At 44.5% G+C, this 13410-nt stretch overlaps 1 protein-coding gene across 1 annotated transcript in view; it reads right to left on the bottom strand.

Annotated features, from left to right (window-relative positions):
- The window catches only part of ASB13 (ankyrin repeat and SOCS box containing 13), a 58673-nt gene that overhangs the window by 3016 nt on the left and 42247 nt on the right, over positions 1–13410 (bottom strand). The window contains exons 3-4 of the mRNA XM_075552433.1: positions 13202–13352; positions 10295–10429 (exon numbers count right to left, since the gene is read on the bottom strand). Of these exons, the coding sequence (XP_075408548.1) occupies positions 10295–10429; positions 13202–13352 (286 nt within the window). The remainder of the gene's footprint in view (positions 1–10294; positions 10430–13201; positions 13353–13410) is intronic.

The raw sequence follows: 13410 nt of genomic DNA, 5'->3' as shown, positions 1-13410 counted from the left end.
TGCAGCACATCATCACAAAAGACACAACTGTGGCTTTTTCAATGCCTGTACGCCGCAGATATTTTTCTTTCTTAAAGAGGACCAGGGCGAAAGGCAGGTAGCAGTAATAACTCATAACAAACTATGCCTGGAAGTAGAACTCAAAGAGTAGAGAACAAACCTCAAAAAATCCCTCATAAGTTAGGCCTCAGTTTTCTTGTTTGCTTTTTAAATCATTTTATTAGGGGCACATAAACTCATCACAATCCATACACACATCATTTGTGTAAAGTACATTTGTGCATTCATTGCCCTCATCATTCTCAAAACACCCGCTCTCCACTTAAGCCCCTGGCATCAGCTTCTCATTTTTCCCCTTCCCTCCTCGCTCCCCCCTCCCTCATGAGCCCTTGATAATTTATAAATTATTATTTTGTCATATCTTACACTGTCCAACATCTCCCTTCACCCACTCTTCTGTTGTCCAACCCCCAGGGAGGAGGTTATATGTAGATCCTTGTAATCGGTTCCCCCTTTCTACCCCACCCTCCTGATATCACCACTCTCACCACTGATCCTGAAGGGATCATTTGCCCTGGATTCCCTGTGCTTCCAGTTCCTATCTGGACCAGTGTACATCCTCTGGTCTAAGGTAGAAATGGGAACATGATAGTGGTGGGGGAGGAAGCATTTAGGAACTAATCTGTACCAGTGTACATCCTCTGGTCTAGCCAGATTTGTAAGGTAGATTTGGGATCATGATAGGGTGGGAGGAAGCATTAGAGGAAAGTTGTATGTTTCATTGTTGCTACACTGCACCCTGACTGGCAAGTCTCTTCCCTGGGACCATTCCTGAAGGGGATGTCCAATTTAGGCCTCAGTTTTAACGGCTCCTGTTGTCGCCCTCAAGTTCCTCAGGCCTCTGAAGGCTCAGGCTGGCCCACCGGAGCTCTCTGCCTGCCCTGCTCTCCCCTCCCTGCTTTCACCCTAGCGAGTGCACTGAGCCAGGTGAAGGAGTATTCTTTAAAGATAAAAGGTTCTTTTGGAAAAGAGAGAAAACAAAGGAAATAAGCCATGATTCTCAAAGCATCACAGGGTTCAACTGAGAGAGGCATGGTCTTAACTGAATTGTGCACCTTCCAGATCTTTCCCGGGACCACGGACTAATTAGTAGCTACAATTCAACCTTTTTAAAAATGAAGGAGGAAATGAAGATTCTGTTTTTGTTTGTCCGTCCAATCTTATTTATTTATTGGCTGTTGTTGAGGCCAGAGGCAGCAAGACCTACGTCGACTCAATTCTTTCTCCGTGGACAATTCAGTATTTTTCAAGGGGTGCAACCATTCTCTCCTTTTCGGAATGGCCCCTCCCCTACTCCCATCAAGTGACTGTCTGGTCTTTCGAGTTGCTGTGGTCAATTTGAACCCATCAATATGCAGTGGACGCTGGAATCTGATAGGCTGGCCTTGTTTTTCTGAGTCAACAACATCAGATTCGCAAGCAGCATGCCCCGCCCCACACTCCCTAATTAATCTAGAGTCGGAGGTGAGGAAATGAGAAACTCTCAAGTTATTAGGCCAGCCAGTCCCGCGGCTCAGGAAATATTTGAGAATCCTGCTTCCTGATTTCTGAATTAAAATAATACTGTTAATCCCCCGAGAGGAAATAAGAATTCAGTTCATAACAGAGCTCACTGTGAGTGATACTAACACTCTAGTAAATGTGCTAGCCTGGTAACAAAAGGGATGAAACGTATCTTCTATTTGCCACAGCTGAGACTCAGAAGTCAGACCAGAAAAAAGAACCCTCCAGTTATGAAGTCTAGAATACCTACTTACCAAACTTGGCAGAACTATCTTACCAAAATTACATTTAAAAATCATAAATGAAAGAACAATCTGTCCCCCTGCCCCAAGGTGAACCATGGTCTCACATCATGGAATTTCTTCCAATACGTGACTCAATGACTAAATATGTTGCTGGTGGTATAATCATAATTCAGATGAGATTTCAGTGCTACACACTAAATTGTAACGAACCATAAAAGGAGAGCCAAGGAATCTGAAGTCCTTTCTCACATCATTAACTCTTCCAATATTCTTCCCAATTGAAAGGGCACAGGGCGAGAAAATGGCAGCGGGTTGGAGTGCCTGGGTGGTTCAGATCGTTAACATGCTCCACAGTTAAGAGAAAGGTTGGCGGTTCAAGAACATCTGAAGGTGTTTCGGAAGAAAGACCTGGAGATCTACTGCTAGCACAGGAGTCACTGAACATCCTGTGAAAGATACTCCACCCTGACACAAAAGAGGCCCCTATAAGTTGGAGTTCAGTCCCGGGTGCCAGGGTGCCATAATGACTCAATATACAAGGCCTTGGCAATACACTGAGGACGTGGATGGACTTTTGGTCTCTGCTTCAAGCCCTCCCTCAACCCAAGAACACTTTGTTTTAACAAGCTAGTACTCAGTGATGCTCACCCTCCAAGCACAATGGCTGAAGACAAAATGGGTGCATAAGCAAATGTGATGAAGAAAGTGGATGGTGCCCAGCTGTCAAAAGATATAGTGTCAAAGCTAATTAATTAATTAAAAGATCTAGCATCTGGAGTCTTGAAGGCTTGAAGTTAAGCAAGCAGCCATCTAGCAGAGAAGCAACAAACCCACAAGGATGAAACACACCAGCTTGTGCGATCACAAGGTGTCAATGGGATCAGGTAACAGGCATCAGAAGACACAAAACAAAATAAAAAACATATTGTTGAGAACAAGGAGGATCGGAGCAGAGACCCAAACCCATCTGTAGACAAATAGATATCCCTCACGGAAGGGTCACAAGAAATGGATAAGTCAACCAGGGGGCAGTATAGCATCGATGAAACACACAACATTCCTCTGGTTCATTAAAGCTTCCTCACGCCAACTATCATGAACCAAGTCCTGCCTTTCAGTTCTGACTAGACCGGATCATGTACACTGGTCCAGAGAAGAGCTCATGACACACGAAATCCCGGTCAGATAAACCCCTCAGGAACAGAGATGGGAGTAAGTGATACCAAGAGTAGGGGGAAGGTGGGGGGAGGAGGAGAGAAAGGGAGAACCGATCACAATGACTGACACATAATTCTCTCCCTCCCCAGAGGGATGAACAACAGAAACTGTGGGTGAAGGGAGACAGCGGTTGGTGTAACATATGAAACCAATAACTGATAATTGATCAAAGGGTCAAGAGGGTGGGGGTGGGGAGAGGAGCTAATACCAAGGGCTCCGATAAAGTGCCGCATATACTCGAGTATAAGCCGACCCAAACATCAGCCGAGGCACCTAATTTTACCCCAAAACTGCATTAAAATGTGCTGAAAAAGCTCAGCTTATACACAAATATATACGGTAAATGTTTAGAAAATGATGATGGCAACATAAGTACAAATGTGCTTGATACAATTGATGTGCGGATTGTTATAAGAGCTGTAAGAGCTCCCAATGTTTATATATTTCTCTCTATATATATAGCCTTGACCAGGATGATTCTTAAAAAAAAAAAGTCACATTCCCAAAGTATAAAATGGGATCTTTTAAAAATGGATTCTTTTTTCTTTAAATCATTTTATTAGGGGCTCATACAACTCTGATCACAATCCATACATACATCAATTGTGTAAAGCACATCTGTACATTCATTGCCTTCATCATTCTCAAAACATTTGCTCTCCACCTAAGTCCCTGGCATCAGCTCCTCCCTTTTTCTTCCTCCCTTAAAAATGGATTCTTGGTATCGTGGGATGAAGTGCAAAGGAAGGAATGATAAATACAGTGGACAGCGGGAATCCTCCACAACAGTTAGAAACAAGAACCTGATGCTCACAGAGCAAACCAGAGGCAGAGCTAAGTGACAAAGTGAGAAATACTGGGAGGGACAAAGCACAGGACCATTTGTCCATTAAAAGCACAAGTCTCAAATGACCACAAACGTGTTTACCAGTCTGACCAATACACAAAAGTTAAAAGAATCTAAACAAAGGCAATAGAATGGTTGCAGGAAGGCGTGGTGGAAACAGGAACAGAAAAAGAGAGGGAGGAAAGGAAGTGGCTTTGTGTAGATCAATGTCGGCAATGTGTTTTAAGCTAAAGTGTGTGTGTGTGTGTGTGTGTGTGTATGTGTCTGTAAGAGAGAGGAAAAATATTAGCACCATCACCTAGGCACAAAAAAAGTCTCAATGTATACTTCAAATTGAGTCAAAATGTGTTCATTACTAAAAAACTGTTTTCATAGCAAAACAGGATTAAAGTAGAAGCAGGAAAAATCCAGAGAGGCAGCTTTCATGTGCACCTTGGCACCCCCCGAACCTGGCACACTTGGGATACAAGCAAGCACAAATAATTGAGTCTGTGCTGGTTGGGATAATAATTGACAGGGTCTGTGCTGAGAAGGAGGAAGCACACCATTCCTTAACTGGCTGCCTTTGAATGCTTCTCCATAAAACTCACTGCCATAGACTCAGTGCCATAGACTCGGAGAGACCCGCTAGGTCAAGGTAGAACTGCGCCCGTGGGTTCCTGAGACTAACTCTTTATGGGAGTAGAAAGCCTCCTCTTTCTTCTGCAGAGTGGCTGATGGTTTCAAACTGCTGCCCTTGTGGTTAGCAGCTCAACCAGAGTTAAAGGTTTACTCTTAGTTTTCAGATTACAGAGTAAATCACCATAATACTGGACTTTCACCTTCTTTGAAAAGTGATTCTACAGTTCAGTGGTGACTTAGACTCTGTGTTAGTCTTTGGTACTTTGGAGAAACAAATCCACAGAAACTCATGTATAAGAGAGTTTTATATAAAGGTTAAGTGCACATCAAGAAAACATCCCAACCCAGTGCTGCCCAAGCCCACAAATCCAACCCATATGTCCGACACCAATTCACAAAGTCCTCCTTCATCTCACAAAACACACACTGTGACGCTGACTGCAGGAGGAAAGCTGAATCAGTGAGCGTGTAAGCATCTCAGCGCTGGGAGGGGTCTCTATACAGCTGCTCTAGCACCCAGGGCTGCCTCGGGGTAGGTCCATGTGGGTTGTCCTCAGGGATGCCTTGCAGGAAGTGAGCCTTGGAAGCTGAAGCAGGGGACTGGCTAAAGCAGCTGCACCCTGGTCCAACCATCACAAAGCAAGAGACCTGAGAACTTGAAAGGCGAGGCTCACCAAGCCATTTATCTCTCTGCTCTTCAATTAACCCCATGTGTGTTTATTGGCCAGGTTGTCACATTAAACTTTACCTAACTCAGACTCACTATCTACCAAAAAAATCAAAACCTCAGTCTCTATGCCTACCTTTATGTGGTACATTGTGGCTGAGATACTTCTAAAGCAGTGCCCATGTCCCCGTGAAATGACATGCAAAACTGGCTGCATAATTCCCTGGGGAGGTGGTCCATAACTTCCCCTCCATGTTCCAAGGGCCACAGAATACCTACTCCTGAAAGAATCCATTTGTGAGCACCTAAGGATATGTTTTCATCCACTCTCCACTTTTCCGCATATTTGACACTTTTCATACTTGTTTGAAGAAATTATATCAGCAAAAAAAAAAAGAACTAATTTGATCTGACAAAGGATGTGAAAGGAGAGCACTTGATGAGATCAGAATAAAATTAAGGACTACGTTTTAGTCTAAAGAAGCGCTAACAATGTGAAGGATCAAGTAACACCACAAGTAATCACACCAGCCAGATTTCCTCAAGAGATTTCCTCTCATCTATCATAGAATGCCCAGGCGTGTGGAAATTCCCCTTGAAACCTACAGGGTATCTTGATTTAAGGCTATATCTTTCCTCTTCCCTTCCAATCGCCTGCCTGGGACTGCTGCCTGGCAGTTTGGGGCAGGAAGCTGTGATAGGGGTCAATGGAATGGACTCACCTCCAGTTTCAGGTGTGCGTCCTGACAGGTCTAATTCTCTTCCCATAGCATAGTAATTGGTTCAAGAACCCAGGCCCAAGGCAACTGGAACTTGGCAATATTCTGGTTTAGGTTTGGACAGGGGACCCAATTTGGCCAATGAGACATGGGGGGAAATATGCCAGAGTTATTTGGGAAAAGCAATTTTTTTGCTCTTTAGGAAATGTTACCACTGTCCTCCTAGAAAGTGAAGTTTTGGGATTTTAAACCTGAATCTGCAGCAGCCATTTACTTCTACTTCAGAAGCGAACTCTGGGAATGGGACAGCAACATACCAAGAAATCAAGCTCCTGATAGCATTGCTGAAGCACTGAATCAAATTAGTCTTCAAACCTGCCCTCCTTCTGTCCTTCAGGTCACCTGAGCCAAGAAATACCCTTTATGCTTTACCCAGTTTGAATTTTGTCTCGTGTGAAATTGCAGGGTAAATTAAAGAGGCAATGTATTCTCTCAGAGACTTATATAATCTCAGACATGCAAACCAAGGTAAGCACATATGTAACAGGAAGGGGGTGTATTAGAAGCATACACATAACATGAGGGGGACTAGCTAGGGGTGTTGTGATAGGTTTGTTGTGCCAACATGGCCAATGAACACATGTGAGATTGGTTGAAGGGAGGAGAGATAAATGGCTCGGCGAGCCTCTCCCCTCTCTCTCTCTTGCTCTTTCATCATCGGACGAGTGTGCGGCTGCCTTGCTTGTTCTGTGCTTCCATTTGCAAGATACACTACCTGTGTGAAGCTGACCCGTGGACTGTGTCGTTGTATCTTGAGGTGCCTTCAAGACCTGCTTCGTTATACCACTGGAAAGTACATCTCTTGAGCTGGGAACTATCGGACCCTGTCATCTGGCTGACTGTTGGTGACCTGCTTGCAGTTTGCTGCCTGTGCCCGATAGCCTGAATGGCTCCACAGAGGACTACTCCACAGAGGCCTTCAAGGCATGAAGGACTGCCAGTGGACTAGCTGTCTCACGGGAGTGAGTTGTAAAGAGCCATTTGTACTGCTTTCTAGATTCGTTAACTTTATTTCTTATGTTATCTATATAAATAGATACACAATTATTAGTGTCCTGGTTTTGTTTCTCTAGAGAGCCCTGTCTAACACAGGTGTACATGTGATAGGAGGGGGAGGTACTAGAGGCATACATGTAGCAGGAAGTTACATATGCAACAAGATGGGCAGGCTCTAGAGTTCAGATGGGGCCCAACTTAATCTTCTCTGAGAGGGCTTGACCTGGGTTGTCTCTGAGCTCTTCTCCAGGGGAATAATCTATGATACTTATCAGAGGGGAGGGGCCTATTTAGGGTGGGATGAACAAGAGGGGGCTGACTGCTCTCCATGGTAGACAACCTTTGGGCAGATAGCCTTCAAGCACTTGACCTTCAAGAGTATGCTAAGTGGCCAGGTGCTTGCAAACAGTACTTCAAAATTGGCATTATTATGGGGGAGCATTGTGGGGAATAACTTTTACTCATAAGAATGTGACTGGAATGTGTCTCCAACTTATGAACGTAAAGGTCTCCCTCTATGGGAGCCCCAGCCTCCTAGACTCCTTAACACATGAGCTTTGAGAGTTTGTGTGCACATGTTCCCTTCCTGGTTGTTTCCCACACTCCTGAAACATAGAAAAGGCGTCCTGCTGGCCCAGGAGGTAAGTGTGGGCTGCTAACTGAAAGGTCAGCAGTTAGAATCTACCGGCCACTCTGAGGACGAACAATGTGGCAGTCAAGTTCCAGAAAGAGTATAGCCTTGGAAACTGTATGGAGCAGTTGAGCTTAATAGTTGATATAAAGTTCAAATGAAAAAAAAAAAAAGAGGACCTGATGCAAAGGGCTTAAGTGGAGAGCAAATGCTTTGAAAATGATGAGGGCAATGAATGTACGGATGTGCTTTACACAATTGATGTATGTATGGATTGTGATAAGACTTGTATGAGCCCCTAATAAAATGTTTAAAAAAAAATAAAGTTCAAATGAATGCATAAAGGTTGTTGGGGTAAAAATACTAGTGTGATCCTTTCCTCTAGAGCAGTGTTTCCCAAAGTGGGTACTATCGCCCCCTGGAGGAACAATCCGGGGGGGGGCTGCAAAAACAGATGCCTACACTTTACCGTGGAATATGAGGTTTAAAAGGTTTTTAATTGCCAGGGCAGTACTGAGTAATTTTTTTTCTTTTTCTGAAAAGGGGGTATTAGACCAAAACAAGTCTGGGAATCTATTCTCTATAGCTACCAAAATGGGGTAGGGGACTTACAGGGTTAAAGAAAAAAATGGAACTAGCCTATATTGAGTTTATATATATACCAGAATCTGAGGGTTATTGTGCAGCACTTTAACCCAACAGTAAAGATACTGCCTATGTTATGAGAAATGGAATTCAACCATCAGATGAGTGACTTGGACAGAAGACCTTATGATTGCTTCTAAGCTATACATTTTACCATTGTATAAAAAATAAATATTCCAATAATTAAACATACATAAAGTGAAACATTTTTGCTCAAAAGACTTAAAAGGGTCAAGAGAGTACGCTTACTAGTCGGAAACCACATATAACTTCAGTTCAAATAACCATCTATCATTTGGAGCGAGTTCATAATCTTTTTTTTAATCTTTTTATTGGGGCTCATAAGGCTCTTATCACAGTCTGTACATACATCAATTGAGCAAAGCACCCTTATACATTCATTGCACTCGTCATTCTCATAATTCACCTTCCACTTGGGTTCCTGGAATCAGCTCGGTTTCCCTTTTTTTCCCCCATCCCCCTCCCTCCCCAATCCCACCCCTGATCCCTTGATAGTTTATAAATAATTATTACATCTTATCTTACTTCTTAACAGTTTTATTCTTTATCCTAAATCACACCCAGAATGAATGAAATGGCTAAACAAAAATTTCCCTTAACAAAATATTGAAGTTGAATTCATAATCAAATATCTTACCAATATCTACTGTCTGCATTTTAAAGCTTCTGATAAGGGGGTGAAGGGAGACGCTGGATAGGGCAAGATATGACAAAATAATCTATAAATTATCAAGGGCTCATGAGGGAGGGGGGAGCGGGGAGGGAGGGGAAAGAAGAGGACTTGATGCAAAGGGCTTCAGTGGAGAGCAAATGCTTTGAAAATGATGAGGGCAAAGAATGTACAGATGTGCTTTATACAATTGATGTATGTATGGATTGTGATAAGAGTTGTATGAGTCCCTAATAAAATGTTTTAAAAAGTAGTAATAAAAAACAACAAAACAAATAACAAAAGAAAATACTTTTGACAGAGACAGACCCTGAACCTAATCTCCAGTTGGTTGGTTGGGTTTGGTTGATTATTTATCTTCAAAGAAACTGAACTGACAAATTCACTGCCATACAGTTGATTCAAACTCAGAGAGATCCTACAGCACAGGGAGACACTGCTCTTATGGGTTTCCGAGACTGTAACTCTTTATGAGAGTCGAAAGTCTCTTTTTTCTCTCATGGAGTGGCTCGTAGTTTCCAACCGCTGACCTTGTGGTTCGGTTAGCAGCCCGATGCATAACCACAACAGTGATACTTACACTTTATCCTAGATTACAGGCTATAGTACAAAAGTTTTCATTGCCAGGAATTGCTGAATTTTTTTTTCTCTCTAAAAAGGTACTAGAAGGCCAAATAAGTTTGGGAACCCATGCTTTAGATCCAGAACCTTTTCGGGATGCCTGACAGTGACCTTGATTCCAAATGCCCTACCTAAACACTGCTAAGAATGAAGGATGCTCTCTGGGGAGGTACAGCTAGAATGCTTCTTAGAAGCAAGGATGGCAGGGGACTTTGTCTCACCTACTTCGGACATGTTACTTCGGGCATCTTATCAGGAGAAACCATTCCTTGAAGAAGCACCTCGTGCTTGGCAAAGCAGTGGCTCAGGATAAAAGACCCTCGGTGAGATGGATGGACACAGAGGCTGCACCAATGGGCTCAAACATGACCATCGTGAGGAGGGCACAGGACGTGGCAGTGTTTCTCTCTGTTGCACACTGCGTTGCTGGAAGTCTGAGCTGACCCAAGGGCACCTAATAAGCACTACTCGCTGCATCTCATGTTTAAGCCCCATCTCTTTCTGGTTTAGACAACAACCGTGGTAAACAGGTACGTGGATCGTTCCCTGTCGTTTGATAACGATTATTAGCATTTGGTCAGTATCTACTCTGCTCAAGGCAGGATGGGAATGTTATGGCTAATCCTCTTCACACCCCCTGCAAACTAGGTTTTCTTTGTCCAGTGTTTTGGAGATAGAAACTGAAGAGTCAACCGGCTTCAAACCCTGGTCTGCCAGGTTGCCCCGCCAAGCTTCCTGCTGGCACACAGTCCAGCACAGCACCAACGTACCTGCCTTGAGCAGCACCTTAGCACAGTCCAGGTGCTCCCTCGCACAGGCAACATGCAGAGGAGTCCCAAAGTGGCAATCGTGTGCTTCGAGGTTGGCCCCAACATCAATAAGAAGCCGCACGCATTCAGAACTTCCTTAAAATAAATGGGAAAGGAAGCAGAGTCAGTAAACACACACGTTAAAACTAATCAGCATGGCGCACGTAATTGGAGGTCAGCCCAGGCTTGGTTGTGTGGTTGGGTAAGGGCAAATGAGAAACATGACGTCATCTAGGAACACCTGACACCTCTCAGGTGTCCTTGTGGATGCAAGAAAGCTTTGCTATTTCTTAGGGGGGTGGGCTAGCCCACCATGCCCACTTGGTAGTGGAAAGAAAGGAAGACACGACCAGCCCCCTTGTTCTCAGAACTATTTTTGGAAGTGAACATCATGAATAGACAGAAAAGATCCCTCACCATTCCCAAGGGTCCTCAATAGAGGAGAAAATGTTTGCTACCTCCTAATCCACAAACTGAGTCGAGTCACATTAAGCCAAGCCTAATTATTGCTGGATTTCCCCTGTCTTTTCTTATAAAGCTAATTCCCCTCCAGCCTCCCTGACAAGCCTTTTTCTGCCTCTGGCTCCTCCTCTTTCTGCAAGGCAGGCGTGGGAATCAAGCACCAGGTCATGGTCTGTTCTGCTCTCCTTCATTGGCTTGTTCTCAGATGCTGCCTCTCTCAACACTTAATTACCTTTTCCTTGTAGACAACTAACTACCAAATTCCACCTGTCACCTTGACATCCAGGGCTACAAAACGCAGGGTGATTGACTCAGTCTGCTTGAAACTAGACACAGCTCCAGCCTCCCTCCCCTGGAGTCCCAACTCACTCACAACCTGTTTCAGCCAGGAGCATCATTTCCTGCTCAGATCTCAGAAGCTTGTTTGATCCTTGCAGCTCCCAATCACACCAAATCCTATCCTTCCCCCAAGGCTTTTTAAGTAAATCCACTCTGTTTGCCCATTTCCATGTCACCACCCTAGTGCGTGCACTTGGACCATTGCTGTAGCCCCTCCTCATCTCTCTGCCTCCAAGATAACGCCACCTCCCGCCCCATGTGTTCATGCACACACACACGCACACACACAATTTCAGTCTTCTGATATACAAATAGCTGTGAAATGAACCTATCTAAAATTTTATTTTCCTGTCATTCACCATCTGCTCAGACTCTTTTTAATAACTGCTGGAAGCAAAGCCCAGCATGCTCTGGCTTTTTGGAGGTGCAAGGTGACAGCAGGCATATTAGCCTGTACACCCCACCCAGCACACTCAAAGACAAACACACACCATGCCAGCCAATGAAAATACAGGCCACCGGTTTGCAACCTTTGCTCCAAAGAGCAAACTCTAAACTCCCTAGTCTTAAAAAAATTTCCATCAATTTTTCTTACCCCAAATGTCCAGTCTTATCTATACTTAGAGCATCGGATCCAGTAAAACAAGTCATTTCCCCGGGGCTTGGAGTAGCCTTCTTAGTTTCCTGCTGCCATCTATCTGTTCAGGTCCAGTTCTGCCCACCTGCCCCCTGAAGAGACACAGCAGGGCCACCGCTTCCCTGAGGGCACGCTGGTTGAGTCCCTCCCTGACCCAGCCCTAGACCCAGGTCATCCTGTATGGGTTTGGGTCTCGCCTCCTGTTATGGATTGTAATGTGCTTCCCAAATGTATGTATTGGAATCTTGACCCCTGTACCTATGGATGCAATTTTGTTTGAAAATAGGCTGGTCCATTCTAGAATTGTCCTAGATTTAAATACTCTCTGCGTGTTTCTTGACAGAGGGTTTCTCTCTGGTTTATTTTAATATTGCCTGGAGTCTTCTCTTACACACACACACACACACACACACACACACACACACAGAGTTGTTTTTTTCCCTTTTTTTCATTTTGAGTAAATTTCCCAATTTATGAAGCATGAAGGGATGGATGAATAGTGACAATAACTAATATAAACTTTTGGCAGATGAAGGGAATTTGAGGGGATGTGGGGAACACATAATGAATATAGAAGGGGGAAAGATGCACTAGAATTGATTGTCGATGTATATGACTCCTTTTAAATACCACTGAACTATGGGACTGTATGATATGTGAATTATAGCACAATAAAACTATTGGAAAAAACTACAAGAAGTAGGGACTTTGTTATGTTAATTACTTCAAATCCATATAAGTCTGGTTTTTGTTTTGTTTTGGTTGATTCTAACTTGAATCATTCCTGAGTTATAAAAAACACAGGTCACAAACTGAGGGACACACACACACGCAAGGAAAAGAGACATCATGTACAAGCCAAGCAACCAGGGAACTCATGGAACTACTTACAAGGGAGGGATTGACGCAGCCAAGTCTCTGGGTTGGACTCAGCCTCTAGAACTGGGCAAAAATAATTCCTGACCTTTACAGCCGACCACTTGGGGAAACTGCACGTATAGTGACACTAGGAAGCTAAGACACTTTCCAGCTGGATCAGGATCTTCCTCGGGCAAAGCTGTAGCAGACCCGGTGAGAGCCCAGAGCTGACTGGTCTCTGTTATTAACATCTGAGTGCACTGGGAGCCTTAGCTAAGAACAGAATCCATCTCATTGGATGAAAACTGTATCTCATGTCGGAGAAGACATATCTCCACAGCTGAGTGACCCGGGAGTAGAACTCTCCTTTCTCCACCCCTGCTTTCTCTACCTCCTACCTGTATTGCTTAACTCTTAGCACCCCCTAGAAAGAGGGGTGAAACTTGTTAGGAGCTGTGTACTGTAGGAAATACAAATGGGGACAGGCCTCGGGGCGACTCAGGGATTGTTCTCCCAGGGCAGCAGAAGCCCGGGGGGGATCCCAGGGCGACAGGGCCCTGGGCCTGACTCACCACTCATGCAGGCCTCGTGCAGCGGGGACGCTGTGTACAAGGGTGGGTTGACCTTGGCTCCGTGGGAGAGCAACAGCTTCACACACTCCACGCTGCCCGAGGCACAGGCGTCACAGAGGGGGGTGCTGCCGTCGATGTTGCGGGCATCCACCTCGAGGGGAGACAGAAACAAGTGTCACAGGGTGGGGGCAGCTGAGCCATTCACTGCT

The sequence above is a fragment of the Tenrec ecaudatus genome, chromosome 6, assembly GCF_050624435.1.
Source record: "Tenrec ecaudatus isolate mTenEca1 chromosome 6, mTenEca1.hap1, whole genome shotgun sequence".
Taxonomy (NCBI): Eukaryota; Metazoa; Chordata; class Mammalia; order Afrosoricida; family Tenrecidae; genus Tenrec; species Tenrec ecaudatus.
The sequence above is the reverse complement of the archived record's forward strand: the minus strand, read 5'-3'. Positions and strand labels throughout refer to the sequence as shown.